This window comes from Podarcis filfolensis (assembly GCF_964270895.1).
Source record: "Podarcis filfolensis genome assembly, chromosome: 6".
Lineage (NCBI taxonomy): Eukaryota > Metazoa > Chordata > Lepidosauria > Squamata > Lacertidae > Podarcis > Podarcis filfolensis.
Genome location: NC_139609.1, coordinates 56,776,142 through 56,801,850, shown reverse-complemented (window position 1 = coordinate 56,801,850; position 25,709 = coordinate 56,776,142). Strand labels below are relative to the sequence as shown.

At 45.1% G+C, this 25,709-nt stretch overlaps 1 protein-coding gene across 1 annotated transcript; it reads right to left on the bottom strand.

The window, feature by feature from the left end:
- Positions 1–3: 3 nt before the first annotated feature.
- On the bottom strand, positions 4–25,398 carry PRICKLE4 (prickle planar cell polarity protein 4). The gene is made up of 8 exons (XM_083618035.1): positions 25,317–25,398; positions 9,666–9,834; positions 8,345–8,452; positions 6,818–6,955; positions 5,930–6,133; positions 3,708–3,894; positions 2,220–2,543; positions 4–1,336 (listed from the first exon to the last, which is right to left on the bottom strand). Exons 2-8 carry the CDS (start codon positions 9,816–9,818, stop codon positions 765–767), a joined length of 1,686 nt encoding a protein of 561 aa, XP_083474161.1. The 5' UTR covers positions 9,819–9,834; positions 25,317–25,398; the 3' UTR covers positions 4–764.
- Positions 25,399–25,709: the final 311 nt, after the last annotated feature.

The window sequence follows — 25,709 nt, the reverse complement described above, 5'->3', positions numbered from 1 at the left end:
ACATCTCTTGGAGCTGCCTTTATTTGCTGAGTGTGGCTTCCCTGAACTATCACTGTTCAGACAGCTATAGATAAAATTGTATAACTTTTTTTTAGCATCCTGCTTACGGTTGCCAAGTCAAGCATTCAATGATTAAGGCAGGGTTAACCTATTTATTCTTCACACTGCACCTTTTGAAAACATAGAAATTGGAAGGATGAGCTGGTAGGGAGCCAGAAGGATCTTGGAACTTGTGCAAAATGTGTGCAGGTGGTGAACAAAGGGGTACAGGCTTGTTTCACACGCTCTACACTACAGCATGTGCTGGCCAGTGAGCTTCTTGTAAGTATTCATGCTGTAGTAGAGAGTTTAGAAGCTGAGAGTGTCCTGCCCACAAGACTCTGCTGAATTATACTAATCTTTACATGTTTCTTCCCTGTGCAACTAGGAAAAAAGGGGAAGGAGGAGCTGCAGGCCTTTGAGGAGGAAAATGCCAGTTCTAAAGCCTCTGAAAATGCACAATGTGACCAAACTGGCAATGCAAACCTCTGTATATGTGAAAGTCTGGCTTCTCACTCAAGTCTGCTTATTCGCAGTTCTTCCTCAGCTTTGCACTTGTAGGGAGATGATTTTTCACTTTTCAGCACACACACCCATCAACCGCATTGCTACGTAAGATGTCTGCTTGTGACACTATTTCCACTCCCCCTCCCCCCCGCAAACACTTTTCGGGTATCCAAGAACTACGTTCCCTTTCTCTTCTCCCTCCTCCCCACCAGCCCAAACTAACATATACTGCAGTGTTTGTTGCTCGAACGTGCTCTGGCTGCCCACCCTATGCCTTTGCCAAGTGTCTCTTGCTCCATATCGGGTAGAACAATCCGTCTGGCCCCAGGCTTTGGGATGGGCTTTCCGAAAAAGAAGCCATCTGGCTCAGAGTCAGAATCTGAAGAGGACGAGCAAGTAGGGCACCAAGCATCGTCTTGTTCCACCACAGCTTCCTGCTTGCCCGTGCTGTCCTCGGGTGGCATTTGTGAGAAGTCCCTTTTCCACACTGATGCATATGGGGCTTCGGAGGCGCTGCCCCTAAAGGGATCGTCTCCAACTTGCTGCTGAGGTGTTAGTGGGAAAGTGGACCCTAGCAGTTGGTTCTCCGTTAAACTGACTGTGCTGTGAACTACCTCTAGCCTAGAGGGGCTAGAGGTTCCCCACTCTGCTTGAGGAGAATCAGTCAGAAGTTCAGTTTTATCAAACTGCTGGGAAGCTACTCTCTTTCGGAAAATATTGCTTGCTTCTTCTTGGCTCCTGAACTCAGGACACAGTGATGAATCCCCAGATGTGTGAAGTGTTTCCATTGCTGGTAATAAGAAGAACAAGCATATATTAGAGAACTGGTCTTCAACTGGTGGGCCATGCCTTAATCCAAGGTGGGTTGCAACAGGAGCAGCCACACCGCCATGCAAATATATGGTAAAGTATTAAGAAATGGATCCCCAAATACAGGTTTGCTTTAATAGTGGGTCTTGGGTCTGAAAAGACAGAAGTCACCTGTATGACGACCCTAAACTCCCAAGTCTGACTGCTGAATAAAGTCTATAAGGCAAGGGCGGGGGAGGCTGTGTGGCTTCTCCTCCAGCTGTTGGTCTTACCCAGCATGACAAACTAGTTGGGAATGAAGGAAGGTGCAGTCCAGCAACATCTAGAGAAGGGCAGTCCAACTTTATATACCAAGAGTACTTTGACATGGGACCTGCAGGCACCAAAGGGGAAGTGGGAGCAAGGCCAAAATTTTACACACAACTGCTGGCTAAGCAAGGTGCCGGGCTTTGGGAAAGGGATGCAAGGACCCTGTCAGAACCCTCATGCCTCCTTCCCAAAGCCCAGCATCTTGCTTACCCAGCTTTGGGAAGCTAGTGTGAGGCCTGGCAGGGTGTGTGTGTGTGGCCTCTTTTTGAGCCTTGACAAGGGAGGAGCAAGCAAGCCTCTCTTGCCCCTTCTGTGCAACGGTGTGGATTGGGCCTCATGGCAAGCAAATGTACTGTGGTTACGGCAGCAAGCTCACTCGGTGAGGGCAGCTAACTAAGTCACTCAAGAGACCCCCCTGCACCATTAAAAAAAACACCTGGAATCTACATTTGGAGTAGAATAAGGTAGGACTGGGAAGCCTTCTATTGGTTTGGCTCAAAGGTGCCTGTATCATTATCCCTGCTGCTGAAGGCTGATCACCACAGGCATCTTACCATCTGAATCTGCTGTTTCCTCACAGGCATTAGGGTTGGTTCTTGCAGCTGCAGAGGAGCAGCCTGGGCTGCTGTATCTAATTCTAGAGATGGGTGTTGAGTCAGGGGATGGAACAGAGATGAAAGCGGAGTCAGAGGAATCTGAGCCAGTGGAAGACAAGGCCGATTCCTTCTCTAAGCTGCAGGCCTCAGAGCAGAAGAGAAGCCCATTTTGAGTAGTGACCAGCTGGCCTTGCAGTGCTTTTTTGCAAATGCTGCAGCAGAAGCAGCAGGATTTGGCGTGCCAGTGCTGGCCTTGGAGGGTGGCTTGCTCACTGTCGACACCTGCAAGAGCAGAACAAAGCACACTAGTTTAACTATAGGCAATTTCAATGCAGAACATCGTTTGCATTTATTGCTGATGTGGCCTCCTCGCCGCCCCCCCCCCCCGGTTAAATAGGGGATATGTCCAGGTACATTTCAGACCCCAAATGAGGAAGTAAAAGGAAAACTGGCTTTCATACTGCTAAGACAGTATGATGATGAGATAATACAGGCTGAAAATTAATTTGGCCACTTCACCCAGCCAGCCTATGGTTTATCACATTCTCCACCAGGAGCCCCTGCATGATACAAGCTAAACTTTTACCATCCATCTGCTTGATCACAAAGAGAGTTAAGTTGTAGTGCCAATGGTGCTACAGAGTCATACCAGTGTTTCTTCATCATTTACCAGATTGCCTCTAGTTTGAAGAGGGGGGTTGACTGGATTTTTGTAAGACTTTTACATTTAACAATTTTGTGAATAATATTAACTGAAAGGTTTAGAATCTGTCTGATTATTATAAGATTGCTTTAAATGCTTATACCAAGGGGAAAGCTTTCTAAAACCATACTATGTATGATTAAACCAAATACTGCAAATGTGGTCACTATTTTAGAAGGTTTGGGATTAGTGAAATGCATGGAGAATAATAGTGCAGTGCAATACCTTACTCAGAAGATCCATTGGCTCATCTTGCATGCTACAGTAACATAAGCCATAGCTTAGTCAGTGTGCAGGCTTGTGGGCCCCTAGAGAGGAGATCACAGCCACTTTGCTCCTTCTCCAGTCCTACTGCTGTGAGCCAATCCATTATTTGGATCTGAACCTGGGTTCATGGTTTGTTACATTTCAGACAAACCATGAGCCGTAACCAAGGTTTGTTATGATTTGCGGTTTGGCTGGAGTGAGACAAACCACCAGGTTATGTGTGAAAAGCATGGTAAGTCAAACCACGGCTCAGTAGGCAGCAGTACTAGAGGAAGAGCAAAGCAGCTGTGATATCCTGGCTGGCAGCTTCATGCAAAGGCATGGTTTAGCTTTGTATTATGTGAGCAACAGGTTACTGAGTTCACTGGATATTACTCAGTATAGGACTGCAGTTACAACAGAAAAGGTCCATCTGTCACTGAGCAGCCAGACACTACTGCATTCTATGCAAGACCACAGAAATGCTCAGCACCTACCAATGATCTCTCCACAGGCTTGGCAGACATCTGCGTACAGACTCTCAAAGCAAGCACAGCAGCAGGGCTGGCCACCCTTCATGACATAGCGCCGTGCCCCCAGGGGCAAGTCACACTCGAGGCAGCAAAAGTGCTCTTCATGCCAGCGCATGCCTTCTGCCTCCATGCACTCCGAGGTGAAGATCAGCTAAAGAGGCAAAGAGAATGCCAGATATCAAGCATGCAGTGTACTGAGGGGTCCTTTTTGGCTCCTAATTCTTTGAGGTACTTTTGTCATTGTAGACCAAGAAATTAAAGCTTTCTGCACCAAAGCTTTACTACATTCAGCAAAATTGGCAGCATAGTTATTGTACCTAAAAGCAAGACTGTACGTAAAGATAAAGGTAAAGGTCCATTAGGTCCAGTCGTGGCCGACTCGGGTTGCGGTGCTCATCTCGCTTTATTGGCCGAGGGAGCCGACATACAGCTTCCGGGTCATGTGGCCAGCATGACTAAGCCGCTTCTGGAGAACCAGAGCAGCGCACGGAAATGCCGTTTACCTTCCTGCCAGAGCGGTACCTATTTATCTACTTGCACTTTGATGTGCTTTCAAACTGCTAGGTTGGCAGGAGCAGGGACCGAGCAACGGGAGCTCACCCCGTTGTGGGGATTCGAACCGCCGACCTTCTGATCGGCAAGTCCTAGGCTCTGTGGTTTAACCCACAGTGCCACCCGCGTCCCTACTCTGTCCCAAAATAAAATTCTCTGAACTGAACACATTGTGGAAACATCATATATTTATTCATGCATTGTTTTATTTTGACTTTTCCCTTAATGGGAACTGTGCCGTAACACTTATTTCCTGGCTACTGGAATTTAAGGCTTGAAGGTTTCACCAAATCCAGCCTATGTAATTTCTAACTTATCTTCGCAACTACAGAAATTTAAACACCAACTCTCATAAAAACAGAACAGATTTTCAAACTTGGGTATTATTATTTTTGTGGAAATGCAGAATGTATAGCACTAGCCTCAAGCCTAGTATATACACACAGACCTAGTTTTGTTGCACTTTGCAGATATTGCTTCTTTCAAAGACACAGGTGCAGCTGCAGGCAGCCCGGCCACTTCCTGTGGAAGGAAGCCCCACACCACTACAGCAATGGAGTTGGCTAGGGCTGGAGCTGGGTTTTCCCCCTCCTACATCCGCAACCAGGGTGGGCAGGCTGCAGTATAGTATAAATGTAAATTTTATATGCACCAGGAAACCCTCCAGAAATAGTGTGTCTCGCTTTATTGTGCTATTTGCTTTATTATGGTGGTCTGGAACTGAACCCACAATATCTCCAAGGTATGCCTATATTTACTTAGCATGGAAATAAGTTTTGTGCCTTTAGCAGGTCATACCACAGAGAACCAGTGGGCCTGCTGTAAGATACCACTATAGCACTTTTCAGATTAAATTTAGGAGGGCTCCTCCACGCTATCTGGATGCCTTCATGGGATAGTCAAAAGAACACACAAGGTGGATGAAACTTCATTCCCGTGTATAACTACAAACCTCACCTCCCTGCTTACAATATAACATTGTTTTAATTGATACTTCTCACTACAGAAAAAGGTAGAGGATGCAGGTGGTGCTGTGGTCTAAACCACTGAGCCTCTTGGGCTTGCTGATCAGAAGGTTGGCAGGTTGAATCTGCACGGCGGGGCAAGATGCTATTGCTCTGTCCCAGTTTCTGCCAACCCAGCAGTTTGAAAGCACACCAGTGCAAGTAGATAAATAGGTACCGCTGTGGTGGGAAGCTACATGGTGTTTCCGTGCTCTGGCACTTGTCACGATGTCCCGTTGTGCCAGAAGCAGTTTAGCCATGCTGGCCACATGACCCGGAAAACTGTCTGGACAAGTGCCAGCTCCCTCGGCCTGAAGCGAGATGAGCGCCACAACCCCATAGTTGCCTTTGACTGGACTTAACTGTCCAGGGGTCCTTTACTTTACTACAGAGAGAAAAGTTTGGTTTTTTGGAGACAGCAAATAACCACCTCATTGTGGATAGGTGGTGATTATAAATAAGGTGACTGGTGATCTCTGGAAAGAAATCTTGCAATCCCTATGAAATTTTCAATCTTTCATTGCAAGTCCTAACCCGATTCAAGGTGGTAGATTAAGATCATCAATAGTTTCAAGCAGAGATTAGGAATTGACACAAGACCCCAAGTGTTTTTATTCTGCATATACCTACTTGATCACATGAAGCACAGCGTGGGCGGAAGAATTCTGCGTGGTGCCGGCCACAATAGATCTTCCCATCTCGCTGGAAGTAGATGAGATCTACTAGGGGCTGGTGGCAGGTGTGACAGACAAAACAGGCAGGATGCCAGTAGCTCTGGTCTCCCAGCTTAGGTGCATACACCCCCTTTTCACCTCTGATCAACCTCTTACCACACTGTAAATCAAGCAGAAAGGACCTTTTTATCTATGGTGCATCGTTACCTGCTCTTCCTGCAATACAATATTGCTGACTACCCACAACCCAGGTTGTGATCTTCATGGACATGTGATACCATCTTATTAGCCTTTTGGGGAGGGGGGAGAGGGAAATCAACTTTTTCGTTTCAACAATTTTTTGTGAAAAAGTTTTTCGTTAAATATTGTGTCTTTCTGCCTCACAACAGGCTTCCAAGGTTCCTGACATTAGTGAAAATTAATACATAATAAAAGGCTTATCCACAGTTACCTTTCCTGGCACAGTCCGCACTTTAAAGCTCTGCATCTAAGAGCCCCCCTTTGCATAATAAATAAATAAATAAATAAATAATAATAATAATAATAATAATAATAATAATAATAATAATTAATTTTATTATTTATACCCCACTCATCTGGCTGGGTTTCCTCAGCCACTCTGGGTGGTATACAGCATTTCTGGGCAGCTTACAGCTTTGGACCTTTCCCCACTAAAACCCACTCAGCTCAACTGGAGCAAATGGCAATCCATAGAAAACGTGTGTGTGGTGTCAATCTTCTCCAGTTCTTATGCTTAGCCAGGGGAAAGCAAACCCAGATCTTAGACTTGGGTATCTCAGTCATGAGAACACTAGTGTTCAGTTTTAAGGAAAGGATGGCTCACCTTTTTACAAAAGCACCCGTGAGTTATGGGGGGCACCAGGCATGTGACTCCCTGTCCCAAGGATTCCTGCCGTCGCTGTGAAGCAAATGTCCGTAGCTGCTCCCTTTCCTCCTCACCAATGGATGGGCAATATCTTGCCTTAAATAAAAGCACAAGATTGTGTCAAGACCCAAAAGAGCATTCAGATTTTCTTCAGGCAGGCAGCTGCTATCAAACAATCCATAATTGATTTCAGAAGAACTGGACATCAAATATGTTAAGCTGTCGGTGAACATATCAGACGACACAGCGATTCTTCAAACAGCTCTTGTTTATTCACAGGCCAGAACAGAACTGAACTGAAGTGTTCAGCCAGCCTGCTTAGATGGAGCTCCACTAGAACGCAACAGTAACCATTCTCTGTAACTATCCAATCATTGAACGTCACTTTCGATCCCTTATTTGCATATGTGGACCCGAGTGAAAACTATCTACAGTATCCCCCTGCTGGCCCAGGGTGAGAACTTCAGTACATAACAAAGTAAATTCTACTTTATTTCTAATAGTAAATCCTGATACCGTGGACAACTGTCACCCAACTCTTAACACATGCAATGCTGCACGTGTCTATTCAGCAAGCCCCACTGTGCTCAATGGGACTGACTTCTAACAAGTATGTTGAATATGACTGCAGGCTAACTGACTTTCCTTAGTGCCTTGGAATGTTTTTGTCCATCACATACATCTTTACACTAAGATTTTAAAAGAACAAAGGCATTGCACTATTGGGTTTAATTGAGCCAGTCTTTCAAACAGTGCAAGGAGAACTTATTTGTGTGGACAGTGTCACTGCATGGTCCGGTCACTAGGTGGCAGCAGACTCTGACAGGTGGAGTCAGGATTTTCCTGTAGCTGTTCTGTCTAGCTTCCTAATTGGTGTGTCTTATAAAGCCTTCCATTAGTACAGTATTTATAGCAAACTCTGGCTTACTGGTCCTAGTATGTCATTAGAGCTACAAAACTTTTGAGGCAACAAAGAATTTGTGATAGGAATATGTATGTTACCCAAGGGGATCAGCAAGTGCAGAAACAAGTACACAGTCTCTAAATTTCTGAATGCTAAATTTTGGGAACAAATAGCAAGGGCTAAATAAGTCAATCTTCGTTTCCTGTTCTTCCTTCCCAGTAGCACCCTTTACCTGTCTTATTCCATTAGAGGAAGGAAATGAAGGTAGAAGATTTGAACTGAACCAATGTTACACTTTTACCTTCACTTATAAAGGGGCTTCTTTTGCAGTACTTCCATAGAACAACTATGAAGCTGTGTGGTTAGACTTTAATTAGAATTACAGTGTGGTTCCAAGACTATAAATAAGAGCACAAATCTGTCCCAAACCACTTTAGATGCACTGGCTGTGTTAACATTTATTAGTGCATAAAATGAGTACCCAACTATTTGTGGTCTGGAAAAGAGTAGAGTTTTAATCAGTTTTTCCAACCAAGGCAAGATTGCCTAATGAAGACAGAATGTAAGAATGGGAATCTTACATCGCAGTCTTGCGGGGGCAGCTGCTGAAGGAGAGTTTTGATGCGGAGCTGGTTCTGGGTGGCAACAGGGACTGCATCTGATGAGTGAGAGTCAAAGTTTGGTGACACCTGCAAAAGCAAACAAGATTGAGAAGCAGAGATGGAGTTGTGTTTTCCCTATGAGTTTAGGGAACAATGCCTGCTTGCACCGCTGTCTTCCCTCACAACCCTCCCCCTGGCAGAGTTGGCTGGAGATCTGAGATGTTTCCCGTGGGAAAGGGTAAAGCCCAATGGAACTGGGTCTCCTGCTGAAGGACTAATGAAAAGGAACTGGCAGAATAAGGAGAGGAGAGCTGGCTTAGCATTCGTCTGCATTAGCATGCATTTACAGCATAGAAACCTATCCCCCAAAAGGCTGTGTTTCTCAAAAGCTAACCTTTCTCTGCTGCATTTGTACTTGGGCAAGCAGCAATAGACAGCCAAATTTGCTCTGCTGTTTTTGACTGCCCTACCCACAACTCTTCTTCTTTCCATGGAATCAGAACCCAGAAAAGGTAGGGTATGCCACAGCACTGATGGAACAGATCTGGGGGTACTTCCAAGCTGTTGCTGCTTTGGAGTGGAGCTGAATCACATACCATCAAATTCAGATTGCACAATTAGAGTTGATTGGGAGTTTTGTGCAACCTAACCAAAAGAATGGACTTTTAGTAACAAGGGAATGAGGAAAGGTGATGAGGACAGGCAGTGGAAAGTGTGGAACAACAACTTGTTTTGACGCAATGTCATCTAACCTCCCCACAGACATATAAGAAGGAATTCACTCATTAAATAGACAACATTGCCTAATCCAGGGGTAGGCAACCTAAAGCCCGGGGGCCGGATCCGGCCCAATCGCCTTCTAAATCCGGCTCGCGGAATCAGCATGTTTTTACATGAGTAGAATGTGTCCTTTTATTTAAAATGCATCTCTGGGTTATTTGTGGGGCATAGGAATTCATTCATCTTCCCCCCTTCAAAATATAGTCCGGCCCTCCACAAGGTCTGAGAGACAGTGGACCAGCCCATGGCTGAAAAGTGTTGCTGATCCCTGGTCTAATCTACCTGCAAACAAATCAAGATGAATGCTCAATAAAAAAGGTTGTCTGGAATTGTCCTGGGTGCTTTTGGTTTCTAACCCCAGAGGGAAGTAAAATAATAATCAACAGCAGCCTTGCCATTGTCAGCAATTAGAAGTGATGAAAATGGAGAAAAGGCAAACTTGCCATGAGATTTCCAGGAAAAACTATTGCAACATTTAGAACAGTCTTCCACATAAATATATCATCAAGTTCTGCCTTACCTCTGCTGGGGGAATTTCCGTGACAGGCCCCGAGTAATCTTCCAGGGCGCAGCCAGAATCACTGTCTGAAGATGAAGCAGGTAGTAGGTATGCCAGTGTTCCACCGCATGGAGCCTTCTCTCTCTGGGACCAAGTAGGGCTTGGTTGAGACATCAGCAGAACGGAAGCGCTGGAAAAGAAGTGCCTGTGTGAAGTGACTGGGCCCCTCTTGGATAGACTCCCCAAATGCACATAGCAAAGTCACCAATAACTGTGATCATCTCGGTCATCCATCTGTTCAATGGGAAGCATCACTGAGAACTTTAGGAGCATTAAAACTATAGCAGGATCATTTGGTGTACAGTAAGAGGCAGGGAGTTAATGCAGTACAAAAATAAGAGCACAGCCAAAATATTGCCATATCCAGAAGAACACTGTGCTGCATGGGCTCCTGGAACCGGGATCCTCCCAAGTGCTGCACAAAATTTTGGAGATTTGCTTCCATAACTAGCAAGGGGTTAGAGTTCAGGTGCTGTTGTCATTTTAGTATCACCTGAAGGACTTAGTTATGTGTGCAGAATGCTCACTGGGGGGAAATGAAGGCAACAAATCACACACAGATTTTCAAAATAAAAAGAACAATATGACCTAGCTGCATTTTAGCTTCTTAAGCAGTGTCTTGGGGTTTATCTACTTGAGTAGTGTTGGGACCCTGAGATGAATGCTAAAAAAAGATGCAGAAAACATGTTCAGAGAAAGAGTGCAAGTCCCTACAGAGCATCTTTGGTCTTTGGGTAGCTCCAAGGAGAAAAGGCAGCTAAGAAAATACTTCACACATTTATAGGAAGTTGAGACCTTTTCCTTAGAAAGAATACAGTATGAGCCAGCAGTGAATTGTGACAGGACTGAGCAGAGGCAGTAGCATCTTTCTTGCAGTAATTCTGTTACATTTGTTGATATGGCGATGGAGCAGGATGAGGCGGTTGTGACACGGGGGGGGGGGGACTCTGGAGTGGTGGTGGCCTCCAGCAAAGACCCAACTGCCTATGCCTCCCTTCCTCACAAGCAACCACTGGTGTGAACCAATGGAGAAACAAGCTATCTGTCTCTGATGTCATTGGTATAAGTAGCCAATCAGAAAGACACGGGTTCCATTTTCTTAATAGCTCTGAACTTCCATTACAGAACAACTAGCCAGTGTAGACCAGCTGAGATGTTGTATGAAAAGCATTTCACTAGAAAGATGTACTGTATTGGAAATAAAATCCATGATATTGGTCCATTTAGGAATTCCTTGCAGGGGTTCTAAAGAGGGTTACCAGGTGAACTTTAACAGTTGTGTAGAAGACAGAATTCCAGCAGAGGTGGCTTGTCAGTTTTCTCCAGCTGTTACAAGGTGCAGAAGCCCCTGTCCTTTTTTCCATCTGCTACCTTAGTTTGAAACCCCAGACACTCTAGATGGCACTGTTACATCAAAATATAAGGGTTCTGTTTTTCTGAAAAAGGACCCTCAGAAGTGGAAAACAGAGATGCTGTATGTACTTTTGTAATCCAAGATTTTTTTTTAAAAAAAGAATTATTTAAAAAGAAAAAAGGGTGTTAAAAACTGCTGAAAGTTTGGATCAAACCTTGATAACTTTCCTTTAAAACCTTCTCTCCCCTACCCCCTTGATGTAAAGCCAAACAGTTTACACAAGCAACCAATGAAGTACAAAACTGTAGCAGACCTGTAGCACTTCAGATTGTGGAAGGGAAATTGGATGGTTGAATGCTTTTCTGTTTTGGGGGTTGGGATGTGAGAGAAGGCTAAGCTGGAATTTGTCTCTCCGGCATCCCCTGCCTGCAGTCTGAAATGGTAAAGTCCAGGAACATTTGTTGCTTTTGTTAACTAGGCCTAATGCTTTGCAAAGCCTGCCATTTTAGGCAAGCCTTTGGAAATCTAGCTGCGGTTTTAATTTTGCTACTTTAGGGTTTCAATACTGCCAATTTGCTGCAATTATTTTTATTTGGTCTTTAAGCCTCCTCAGGGATTTGAGAGGCGGGATAGAAATTTCAATCAACACACTTTTAATGTTCGTGTTGTGACTGGTTGCCTTCATATGCTTGGCACATGCCCAGATCACCAGCATAATCCATTACCATTGTGTGCAAAATGTTATACAGTTGCTGATATGTATGCTGGCATCTGGGTGTGTAGCAAACCTATCAACACTGTGACTGTGCTAATTCAGATGAGGCTGCCATAGAATCTTCTCAAAAAGGTTGTGTGAGTCAGAGCTAACTCTGCTTTATTTTCTCTAGTGCTGCCATAATTGCAAGCCAAGTATGTTGCTGCTGCCCATAAATTCATTTTCGGGAGACAGGCACACTTTGACTTTGGGCATTAGGATGAGCTGTAATCTATTCTTCCCCTCTGTGGGGGGAAAAATATTTTTCCCCTCCACACCCTTACAAACCTGCAGCGTTAATCATTCCCTGAAGCTTGGGGCACTGGGGGCTTACACTGGGTAGCTTTCCTGGTTAATGGTTACACCATGGAAAGAAGTGGACTCATCTCCCAATTCTCTTTTCCAGAACTTGCTCATTTCCTTCCTCCCGTGTATCTGTTTCCAAAACAAAAGAGAGATTGCAGTTTGATGGCTCAGTTCAACTGCTGTGATTGCTTGGATGTCTTCCCAGAGTCTAACACTCTCCAGCTAGATTTCCTGTCCCAGCTCCAAATGAAGGAGAGAAAAGAGATGATTCTGGATGGGGGCTGGGGAAGGGTTAGTTAGATGCAACAGAGTCATGATGAATGATCAGCAGCCATGCTTTTAGAAAAAGAGTGGAAGGAGGTGACAAGATCATATATACAACAACAAGGATACTGTTTCAGCATGCAGGGATGTGAAAGCTCCTTCTGTCTAACTAGCACAAAATTCCTTGTCCAGTCAGAGAGGCAGACACACAGGAGTTCTGTCTGATATAAAGACAGCCTTCCATAGCCTGTGGCCCTCCAGATGAATGTTGGACTCTAATTCTCATCAGCCCCAGCCAGCATGGCCAATGGTCAAGAAGGATGGAAACCGTAGGCAACAAACTTCTGGAGGGCTTGTTTCATGCAGAAGGTTGTTTAAGGGACATTTCACTGAGCCACACACAGAGGGGTTCTAGAAAGTCTGTTTTATAGTTTAACACCACACACACACACACACACACACACACACATACACACACGTGCTTTGTACTTTAATAAAAATATTCCCTGACCTCTATGGTTAGCTTACATAAGACTGAAAACAGCTTTGCACAAATTCACCCTTACAGTCCTGTTAGTTATACCATTACTCTCACCCTTTTCAACACCATTCACAGAAGTACACTGGGCAACTAGGCACCTGAAGGAGCAAACTGCAGCTTAGAGAATGGAAGAGCCAAGCTGCAAACTTTCAGCTTCAGCCTCAAACTGAAATCCCTTGGCCTAATAAGCAGGCTGTTATTTTTCTCGGGTCTAGCCACACATGCGTGTCGTTGGCTCAGAGCTGTCTCTTCCAATGTAATTAGCGCAGAGAGCTCGGGTTATGCTGCTGTGCACCTGGGTCAATAATTAACTCAGCAAATTAGCTAGCAAACAGGAGGGAAAACAAAAAGTTCAGATTTTGCTGGTTCCCAGCACCTTACTTCCCAGAATGCAGTAGTAGCACAGATAACTTAGGAGTTTCCAGAAGGGTAGTCATGTTAGGCTGCGTATACACACATCCCCTAAACAATCCTGGGAACTGTTTGCCCCACCAGAGCTACAACTGCAGCACCCTTAAGCTACAGTTCCCAGGATTCTTGGGGACGGGGAATATGTTTTAGATGTATGACATATTCACAGCCAAAGTCTGTTGTAGAAAAAACAACAGTCTTGTGGCACCATAAAGACCAACATATCTATTACAGTAGATTTGTTTTGTGAACCACAGTCTGCTCCACCAGACTGCATGGAGCAAAAGCCTAAAATGTAATCCCACCAGGGCACTTTCTAAGATGGCCATACTGAATAAAGGAACATTGAATGGAAGAGAACCTTCAGCAGGAAACCGCTGAAATACATTTTATCAGACAATTAAATTCTACCAGCTGTGGCTATAATCAAGACTGGGGGTTTATCACCACATTGTTTTTGTTAACTAGTTTACCAATGCCAGCATCACCAATAGTGCTTTGTTGACTGATGACCCTAAGAATTTTGCTTTCAGGTAATTTCTATGTCTGTTCTTTTTGTGTTTAATTTCCCTCTGATCTCACTCCTCTACATCCCCCCTCCACTTGCTAATTTAGGATTACACTTCATTCATCTGATGAAAAAAACACAAATTACGTCATAATACAGTTGTTAATCTTTAAAGTGCTAGCTAAGGAATAAAAGGCATGGAAGACTGCTCTTTCTCTGGATTCCAAGAAACAACCATGTTAAGGTTTGTCTAGCTGTATATCACATCTCTCTCCAAGTCCAGTACATTTTAACATGTAAAAACGAAGCCCGGCTTGATTTCACCAGGAGGGCATTATCATGCAAAGAAGGTGGTGTAATCATGCAGGTGAGAAGAACCTTGCACCACAAAATGCATATTCAACAGGGATTCAAGAGATGCAATCTTGTTCAGCAAATTGTTGAGAGATTTGAATAGAGTAAAAACCTCACTTATCTCCCTACATCTGTTTTGCTTCAAAGCTTTTTCAGTTATGAATTCAGGACACTACAGCACATAATGCCCATTCTCTCTGCAAGTAGATTTCTGCAGGATGGGGCCTTGGATCAAAACTAAAAGCTCCATACACCTTGACCACCCACAAAACATGAAGGCAACTGTTGACTTAGTACAATTGTCACACGACAGTCACTTGAGACAGCTTTCAGTTGACAGCTTTTTCTATGCAGCATCTGTATAGGTTGCCAGGTGGATCACTGCCATTGTGTGAAGAGAGTCCGTGTCGTGAGCAAGGGGGATCCACACTTGAAACAGCTTGCACATTGCAATCATAACATACGGGCAAGACCAGCCTTGCTACCCTGGGTCCTCACCTATAAATACCATCATGGGTCCAAAAGCAAAAATACAAATTAAAAGAACAATTTTAAACAGCTTGTGCTTTCCCCCACCATAGTTTATGGTATTTGAATAGCTGGAAGCGGAAATAATTAATCTCTAATAGTCCTAGAACACCATCAGTGGATAATTCCTAGCTGGGAGGACCATCCCTATTGTAATGCCCCATGACAGGATACTTAACAAAGGATGCTTTACTGGACTGGAGCTCAGCCAGCACTGGACTGCGATTCAGCGGGTCACATATATGATGAATTATTACACCTGTTTTAAGCACACCCCATCCATTCTCTCATGACAAAGTAGGTTGACTGAGCAATGGAAAAACCCAAGCTTTCCCACCTTCCACCTGGTCAGAAGTGGCAATGACATCTGCACTACCTGCTTTGCTTATGGCTCGGGTGGTCTCCAGCAGCGCCATAAAGCTAGAAAGCTTTAGTAGCACTTGTTAAAAACAGGCATTCTGATAACTGTGTGCTATGGTGATGAGAGAAAGAGATGCTGTGAGAAATAAATCAGTCAAAACAAGGGGTCTAGAGAGAACCAAGTACCCACCCAAGAGGTTATAAGTTTCCTGTCTGTATTACGGTATTTAATCAGCAGTTTGTGCTGGGGCATGGTGATTCAACCATGTCTCTACCATCAGGTGTACCTGCTCATTCAGTCACTCATGATGCAGGTGCATAGCAGATTAATCCAGCCTCAGAGAAGATGGCCCTATATCATTGTTCTTTGAGTCAAAAGTAATGCCTAAAACAGGAACTCATACAGAAACATTGCTGAGGGTGGATAACCTTTATTCTTATACAGGCATGACCATTTTAGATGCATCCAACTGACGTGTAATCGCAGACACACGGGTTGGACCCGGAGGAAGGAAGAACGGGGCAAAATGGGATGGGGAGGGCACTTATACAAGCTCCACCGATGCACACAGGGTACAGGGACGGAACCCCTGCATGGAATGGTTGTCGCCTGTATAATCTGAAATAAATCTTCTGCAATGTAAGGGTGAAATGTGCCTTCAATTTTAATTCAGGGGTGGCTGGGGAGAAAGTGTAACTCATCAAAAATGTTGTGAACCCACAACACGAAGCTGAAAGAATAAACAAAACTGTGTTACCATCTGGCTTAATCTGGCAACTATCCTTCCGTGAGAATTAATCCTTTCATGTGCTTCTAACTCAATGGTTTTATGTGACTAATCAATCAGGCCGGCTGTTGGCTGTTGACAATTCTTTGTAATCAGTCCTGGTAATTAGTAAATTCCATCCTGCCTACCAGCTCAAAGGGAATGGCTTCCTTTACTAAACTTACTCCTTTCCCCACTTTACATCCCATTTTCCTTTCAAAATGAAAAACCAAAGCAGCCACCACCACCAAAAGTACATTAAAAAACCCAAACAAACCATATGAACAGTATAAAGAGAAATTGTTACTTTATGGAAGTAATTAGCACATGTCTTCTTCCACCATGTCCTCCTACTCCACTTCCAAATTACTTCCACCCCATCACCAAATTTAATATCCATCTATAGGATTTTCCAGGACAGCCTATGCTCAGAGGAAACAATGCTGAAGACAATGAACTTAGTAAAAATAAGTCTGATTAGAAACCTGTAGGCCAAACACTGGAATAACAGGATTGGAGCAGCAAGCAGAGGCAGTGCTGCTCCAAGACACAAGACACAATAAAGAACAATCCTGGCCACCATTCAAGGCACCCCAAAGTGCCACAGCACACTGGTTGTAAACCACTGTCTTAAAAAGCTATTACACAAATCTATGGTGCGACTGCACTTGAAATACTGTATACATTTCTGGTTACCTCACCCAGAAAGCATCTTTATAAAAGAGTTGGAAAAGTTCAGAAAATAGGAACCAAACTGATCAAGGAGATGGAGAAACTCTATCAGGAAAGGTTGCCCACCATATGGAGATTTTTAGTTAAGGCCAGTAAGAGGTGATACAAAACAAGTGTAGAACATTAGGCACAGAACAGAGAAAGTAGGCAGAGAATTTCTTTTCTTCTCTCCTAACACTGGAACTCATGGACATCCAATGAAACTGAACATTGGAAGATTCAGGTCAGAAAAGAAAGTACTTCTTCACTCCCACAGGAGGCAGCAATGACCACCAACTTGGCAGTGGCGTAGCGTGGGGGGTGCAGGGGGGGCCGGCCGCACCGGGCGCAACATCTGGGGTTAGGGCAAATCCATGGGTTAGGGGGCGCAAATCCACGGGTTAGGGGGCGCAAATCCACGGGTTAGGGGGCGCAAATTACTTGCCTTGCCCCGGGTGCTGACAACCCACGCTACGCCACCGCAACTTGGGACAGCTTTGAAAGAGGTAAAGGCTTTCAAGGGCTACCAACCACAATGGCTATCTTCACTGTTGAAGGCAGTATCCTTCTAACTGCGAGTGCCAGGTGTTGGAAACCGCAGGAGGGAAGAGTGCTCTTGTACTCAGGTCACACTTGTGGGCTTCCCATAGACATCAGGTTGGCCACTGTGAGAACACAATTGCTGGGCTGGATGGTCCATTGGCCTGACCCAGCAAGCTCTTTTTATGACTTCATGAGTGGTGAACCTCTTAACCCATAGGCCAGGTCCAGTCCCAAAGGCACTCCAAACCAAAGCAACAGTGTGAATAAAACGGCAGCACCAGGTTGAGAGGACAGGTTTAAACCTTTCCTGTCTGGCTCATTTCTGCAATGGGAAGGAAAATTGCACCCTCTGTTCTTCAAGTGATCTATCTAAAAGATCTTCTGCAATGATATTATATGATATTAATGATATTATTATTATTATTATTATATTCCCCTCTAATGGAGCCCTGGGCCAGGCAAGGGAAGTTTCAACAATGGTGAGGAAAATAACCCACCACACCTGCGTTTCTCTGTTGATCTGCATTGCCCTTATTATAGAAGTATAACATGAAAATCCATCCTGTAGATTATCCATGCAAAATGGTGAGAATGTTCTTAAAAATATATTTTTATTGATTTTCCAATATCATTCCAATAGCAGCCTCATTATAACAACACCAATTTTATCCGATTAATACAATTATTCATGTCTTCCTTCACCCTGTCCTCCTACTCCACTTCCAAATTACTTCCACTCCCATCACCAGTGGTACCTTGGAAGTTGAACGGAATCCATTCCGGAAGTCTGTTTGACTTCCAAAATGTTTGGAAACCAAGCTCCTGCAGCCAATCAGAAGCCATGGAAGCACCGTCAGACGTTCGGGTTCCAAAGAACATTCGAAAACCGGAACATTCACATCTGGGATTGCAAGGTTCAGGAGCCAAAACGATCGACTTGCAAGGCGTTCGGGATACAAGGTACGACTGTATACAATTTAATTAAACTGCCCCCCTCACATGCTAGAGTTGATGGCAAGAATGTTCTACTTTACTGTTTTGTAGCCTCCAATAATAAAGCCTAACTCTAAATAAACCTCCTCTGATGTACATCATACTATTCCTGCCTACTAGAATACACAGGTATACCTGCCTCCCAGACCACAATGTGATGAAAAACATTGGTCTTCTCTTGACAAGCCGCAAAGCCATATGCAGCAAAAACAACAATTGTCATCACATGAATCCTTGGTATCTGCGGAAGATCTGGATTCACTGAATCAGAAGGAAGGAGGGATGGGAAAGAAGAGTCGAAACTCTGAGAAGTATCCCTGGACAAAACACACGGCAGGTGTTATTTCATATCTACAATCCCTAGCAGCACAAACATCCAGAATGCATCACCAGAGGAAATTGTGCTCATGCTCACAATCTGCCGTGTTTTCCCATGACTCCCACCTGGCGCTATGAATCGAAGGCTGTGCTTCTGGCCCCCACTGTGTGGAAAGGAAAGGTTAATTTCCATCCTGACCTGCATTTGACTTTCGGAGCTGCAATGTGGCATGCAGCACCCCCCACGGCCGAAACATCATCCTGAAAACAATGTTTTCAGTTTACAGCTGTAATCAGCCTGGGTGTGGTATCAGCATGGTCTTATCTCATGCCAAACTGTATCTCTTCAAAGAGGAACAAATTTTCCCCCAAAGCAAATAGAACAGATTTGTATAAATCAGAAACAATAATGTTCTGCAATAAAAAAATAAAAAAAGAGAATTGTAGCTGAGATGGGGAAGCAGAGCGAATGCCAACTGGGGAATGGCTGCAATCTTCTCATGATGAACCACAACTGACACCACACCTAGCAGGAAGAGGCTGAGGCTGCAGGGTAGACAAACCCTAACACACCTCTGTGCTGTGATAGCATAAGGAAACTGTGGGTAAGAAACAGCATAAGGGGGAAAACAACATGACATTCAAAATTACCACGAGACCTTGAAGTTGCAACACAACCATAATAACCTCAAAAGCACTTTCTTATGTATACAACCAGTTATCCTGGGATAACTGCTGCTGCAGTTGTGGGGGGGGGACTGCCATCTTCCCCACTGAGAGACTTCTGTTGTTGTTGTAGCGGCGGCAGCTGTAGGGGAGACTACTGTCTCCCCCACTTGGAGGACTGCTGCTGCTACAGAAGAGAAGAGGACTGCAGAAAAGACTGCAGAGACCAGGTCCCTGGGAAGGTTTTTTTGAAAATACCAAAAAATACCAATAAATATTTAATAAAAAAAAAAAAGGGAAGGCAAGCAAAGTGGGAACAGTTGCTGCCCCAGCTGGGCGTGGTCCAGCTGCTGGGGCAACACTATATAGCCTGCTTAGAGACATCTAGTTTGGTTGTCCTAGGGGATTTTAACATCCATACCAACACAGCCTTACCAGGGGCCACTCAGGACTTTATGGAAAGCATGGCCTCCATGGGGCTGTCCCTGAATAAGTGTGGCCCAACTCATAGCCATGGACATGCCTTGCACCTGGCGTTCACCTCTATGGACATGGGTGATCTGACACTAAGTAAAAGTGAATCAAAAGAAGTGCCATTGTTGGATCACTTCCTGGTGCAACTGGACTTCTCTGTGACCCTTACCCTCTGCAGAGAGGTGGGACCAATTTGGATGGTCCACCCCTGCCACTTAATGGATCCAAACGGTTTCCAAAGAGTGGTAAGGGATGTTTATTGCATGTTGATGGCCTTTCTGGTGATTCCCTGGTGGCCTGCTGGAATGTGGAGTTAACCAGGGCTATTGACTGTTTGGCTCCAAAGCTCCTTCTGATTTCATGGAGCCTGGACGGCCCAGTGGCTTTCCCCAGAGCTGAGGGAGAGAAAACAATTGCTGAGATGGCTAAAGCGCTGGTGAAGGAAAACTCATTCTGAATCAGACCAAACACAGGTTAGAGCTCAACGTCAAGCTTACCAAGTGACGATAGTGACAGCTAAGAAGACTTCCTTTGCCACCTCTATTGCATCTGCAGAAGACAGCAGCAGGAGACTCTTTCAGGTGGTCCGCAATCTAATGGAACCAACTTCGCCACTGGGGTCTAGTGAGGACCCCAAGATCTCCTGCATTGATTTTGCAAAGTGTTTTGCTGATAAAGTTGCTCATATTCAGAAAGAGGTACCATAGATTCCACTGTGGTAGGTCAAGTTGCGTGGGGTCAATTCCTGTTACCTCCAAGGATGTGGACAGGCTTCTTGGACAAGTGAAACCGGCCACCTGTCTCCTTGATCCTTGCCTATCTTGGATCATAAAAGGGAAGGGCTGGGCGGTGAGCTCCACAGGGTAGTGAATGCCTCCCTCTGTGATGGTGTCTTCCCAGACCTGCTTAAAGAAGCGGTTATTAAACCACTTCTTAAAAAAACATCTTTGGACCCAGCCAATATGGCCAACTATCACCCAGTCTCAAATCTTCCATTCTTGGGCAAGATGATTGAGCGGGTGGTCACTGAATAACCCCAGGCATGCCTGGAGGATGTGGACTGCTTGGATCCCTTCCAACTGGGATTCAGGCCTCATCACAGGACTAAAACTGCCTTGGTTGTGCTGGTTGATGATCTCCGGCGGGCCAGGGACTGAGGTGGAAGCAGTTTTCTGGTCCTGCTGGATCTCTCAACGGTTTTTGACACCATTGATCATTACATCCTTCTGGACAGTCTAGAGGAGCTAGGGGCACTGCTCCTTCCTCCTGGACTGTGTCCAGACATTGGTATTGGGGGATGAGTGTTCAGACCCTTGGGCTCTCATTTGTGGGGTGCCTCAGTGCTCCGTCCTCTCCCCAATGCTTTTAACATCTATATGAAGCTGCTGGGAAAGAGCATCGGGGGGGGGGGGCTGGGCGTTCACCAGTAAGCAGATGATACCCAGCTCTACCTCTCCTTCAAATCTGAACCAGTGAAGGTCCTGTGTGAGTGTCTGGTGGCAGTTGGAGGATGGATGGCGGCTAACAGATTGAGGTTGCATTCTGACAGTACTGTATTTGAGGGACAGGGCAGGCAGGTGTGAAGGACTCCCTGGTCCTGAATGGGGTAACTGTGCCCCTGAAGGACCAGGTGTGCAGCCTGGGAGTCATTTTGGATTCACAGCTATCCATAGAGGCGCAGGTCAGTTCTGTTTTCAGGGCAGCTGTCTACCAGCTACACCTGGTACGCTGGCTGAGACCTTACCTGCCTGCAGACTGTCTCACCAGAGTGGTACATGCTCTAGTTATCTCCCGTTTGGACTACTGCAATGTGATCTACGTGCGGCTACCTTTGAAGGTGACCCGGAAACTACAACTAATCCAGAATGCGGCAGCTAGACTGGTGACTGGGAGTGGCCGACAGGACCATGTAACACTGATCCTAAAGGATCTTCATTGGCTCCCAGTGCATTTCCAAGCACAATTCAAAGTTTTGGTGCTGACCTTTAAAGCCCTAAACAGCATAGGCCCGGTATTCCTGAATGAGCGTCTCCACCCCCATCGTTCAGTCTGGGCACTGAGCTCCAATGCTGAGGGCCTTCTGGCAGTCCCCTCACTGCAAGAAGGAAGGTTACAGGGAACCAGGCAGAGGGCCTTCTCAGTAGTGGTGCCCTCTCTGTGGAACACCCTCACTTCAGGTGTCAAGGAAATAAACAACTATCTGACTCTTAGAAGACATCTCAAGGCAGCCCTGTATCAGGAAGTTTTTAATGTTCGATGTTTTAGTATGTTCTGATATATGCAGTGAGCTGCCCAAAGTGGCTGGGGAAACCCAGCCAGATGGGCGGGGTATAAATAATAAAATTATTATTATTATTATTACGACTACTACAATAAATCAGATGAAACATTTTGACAAAGAGCGACCACTCCCAACAATACAAAAAACTTTGGACTCATTTCTTTTTCAGGTTGTATTTTTCACTAAAAAAAATAAGGTGGGATTATCTTTTTGGGTGCCCCAAATTTAACCACTGATATTTAGAATACTCAGTGGACAGCAAAGGGGTATATCTAGAATAGTCTGGAATTACTTGCTTGTGTGAATGGAAAACAGTATTCAGGATAACTACCTTGTGATAACAACCTCTGAATCTTGATTTTGTGAATTACCTACCGTGAACAATCATACACCTGCTACTGTTGATTGCAATGTCTGAAGGAACAATTACCATGTCTACTCAGAATAGGACTTATTTCTGAGTAGGCATGGGATTGTATCTAAAGTGGTGCTACCTGATTCACTCCATAAACAAAATGATTTCTGCTTCAACAATGAAACCCACTCCTTTTACTCTGCCTAACCCCCTAATCTGTTCTTGAGATTTCCTTAACACCCCAGAGCAGATTTGGGGAAGGCATGGGGTACTCATGGCAGATGGAGGGAGGGAAGTGCTGTTGCACACATGTAAATACTTGCAGTCATGTAATGAGTGAACAAGATCCCACCCATGATTAGGATTGCACTATTAGTGGCTGATCTATATCCTCTTAGGGCTATACTGCTGATGACTACACGTAAGGGATTGTATTTTTGAATGCTTTCCCATGTAACCTCCTCGCATGAAGAAAATTAGCACATCAGGCAGAGGGTTAAACAGGAGCTTTTTCCTTTGGAAGATGAATTTGCAGGGAGTTTTGAAGAACACTTAAACTCCATGCACACATCCTATCTGCAGCCTAAAGATTGCCTCCAGCATTTAAAAGGGTTAATGCAGACTGATTCTAAACAGGTTTACTCAGAAATAAGTCTCACTTAGTTACTCATGACCAACATGGAATTACTTGTGCTTTGGATTGTGGGCTTCCCCTTTCCACCAGAATCCTACGGGGGGCGGGGACCTCAATAGTTCTGAATTAGGGTTGTTAATTTTAGCCTGGGCACTGACTTTTTAATTCTGGGAAAATTTGTTTATTGGCAGCTCCCCCTGCAAATAATAGCACCAACCTCAGTTAGGAACTATCTGGCTGTGGGGAAGGGATTGACCTCGACGTTACAGAATTAACTGAGGAGCCTGATGTTAGTCCACTCTCCAACAGAAATCTCCCTAAAATATAATTGACATAGGTAATGTATACATTAGTAGATCCAAAGCAGTGGGACACATTATGCCCAGGCTTAACCCAAGAAGGTGACCATCAGAAGTGGATAATCTTTTCCAGCAAAAGAGCCACAAGCCAGTAGTGGGTGGTGCCAGAAGCAAAAGATGGTGGAGCAATGAATGCAAATTAAATCTTTATACAATCCTTTCTGCTCTTCATCCAGGCAAGCAAGCAAGCGGCATGATCATCCTTCCAAGAACATAGTCCTGCCAGACAAAAACGTTTAAGAAGGATGCAAAGCAGAGCCAGCAAGGGCTGGAGGAGCTTAGGGAGGGTATGTGGCATGCAGAGTCCCAAGAGCCAGATAGAGAGGCTTGGTGGGCACATTTCACCCCCAGGTCTGATGTTCCCCACCCTAGTTTAGACTCTAAACTTGTTTCATTGACAGGGCCCGTTCTGGGAATATGTGATGAATCTGAGAAAGAACACCCCCTGAGCATGTGCAGAATGCAGTTAAAAGGGAAGTCGGAGTAAGCAGAGCCAGCCTTCCTTCCTTTATCTGAATTGAAGGGAAAGATTTCCAGGTTTTAAAAGTTCAGGCAAGCTTAAACTAAAGCCCTGACAGCTCCTGTTTCCCTAAAGGAAGTATTAACTGTACTTCTCAAATTATCAGAATTCTTTTTGGAGCAATACAGAAAAACCTGGCAGATACACCAATCTTGACATTATTTCAGGTCCCCTATCAGTGCTGCACCAGCAGATGCACCTGTCAATAATGTAGATTGCCCAGGACAGATCACCATGCACCTGAATGCAATTAGACTCAGCACTGTAGTCACAAATCTCAGCAGACCTCATACTCAAAACAACTACCTAACATTTACATACACCTGTCAATCTATTCATTGTCTTCTCCAGATTTCATTTTAAACTCTGTAACAGAGAGAAAGTAGTTTTTAGGTAAACCTTTGCCAATCTAGTGCCCTCTATATATTTTGGACTGCAACTCCCATCATCCCCAGCCTAGGACTGATGAGAGTTGTAGTCCAAAACATCTGGAGAGCACAAGGTTGGCAAAGGCTGCTTTAGGAATAAAAGGCTACAGGCCCACCTTTTGAAAGGGGCATATTTCACAAATGCACAAATTCTACATGGGTATATCCTCTGTACTGAAACTCACATGTACCTTATGTGTGTTCCAAGGCTGCAATATTCTGAAGTTACCAACCAGACAATGTGCAATCTATTTAAAAAAATGTACCCCAGCATCTTTGACTTTGCTGCAATGCACCCTGGGTCATACCTTTCAGATTGTGTGCTGCTGTCACTAACTAACTTGTCTTCTACTGATCTTATGCATACACATGTGGTGGATGCACAAGTTTTGCTCCATGCGCATGCTAGAGGAGGTTCCAGCTGGCAACATGTTCCTGTATATGCAATGAAACAGACATGGGTGCAGCCACACGTTAATAATGTAACTTGTACCCTATGGAGCCACAAAGAGGGGAAAGGTTTTGCATGTCTTGTTATTTCTGTCCACAGGTGAGGGTTAATGAAGAAATATTTCTTTCTCATCCAAATTATCATCATCTGGTTCTGTTTTCAGTAACTATCAAGGCAGGAAACATTTTTACAGGCCGCCTGTACACAAGTACACACTCACTTGCAACAAAAGATTTAGAAGAGGACTAAAGATGTAACCTGTAATCCCAAGTAAACAAAATGTGATATTTGTGACCAATTAGGATCGAAACGTTATTCTTACTTACCAGGGTCGAAGTTCCAATGAGCTCCAAGGGATCTCTTATTCCCATGTAAGGGTTGCAGCTTTACCGTAAATAGTTTGAAGCTCGCAACAACAATCTGGGAAAAATAAACATCAGCAGATGTCCCTTATTTTAAAAGGATTATCCCTTATCCCAGACTATCCGTTTCTCTCTCTCTCTCTCCAGACACAAGACCTCCAGGGTGCTGCTGGTGCAATCCAGAGTCTGTCCAACAATTGCACTGGTTTTAACAGAGCCTCATTACCCCCTTGTTACAGCACTTTGGTAAACCTGCACAGGACTGAACCACTTCATGCCCAGCCTCAAACCACGGCTCCCTCTAGCTCAGTACTGCCTACACTGACCGGCAGCTGTTCTCAACGGGGGGGGGTGTCTCCCCCAGGCCTACCTGGTGACGCCGGGGACTGACCCAACCCCCAGGCCCCTTCTGCCAGCAGAGCAGGTGCTCCTCCAGCTAAGGAAGACTAACAAGCTTTCAGGTCGCAGGCGGCGTCTCCCGTCCCTTTCCTCTACCAGGAAACCAGCAACCCAGCCCGCTGCTTCCCCCTCCCCACAGCCCCCAGGCTTCCCGGGGGGGGGGGCGCCGAGAGTGGCCCCTCAGGAAACCGCCGGCCTCCTCAGCGGAAAGCCACCCCGGACACCTTCATTACCTGCTGCTGCTGCTGCCGCCCTGGATTCCCCCCCGGGCTCGGCTCCTTCCTGAGGGAACGCAGGAGGCGGACGCAGCGGCAGGAGCCAGTCGCGCCCTCGACGCTGCTTTTTTTCTGAGGCGGAGGCGGCG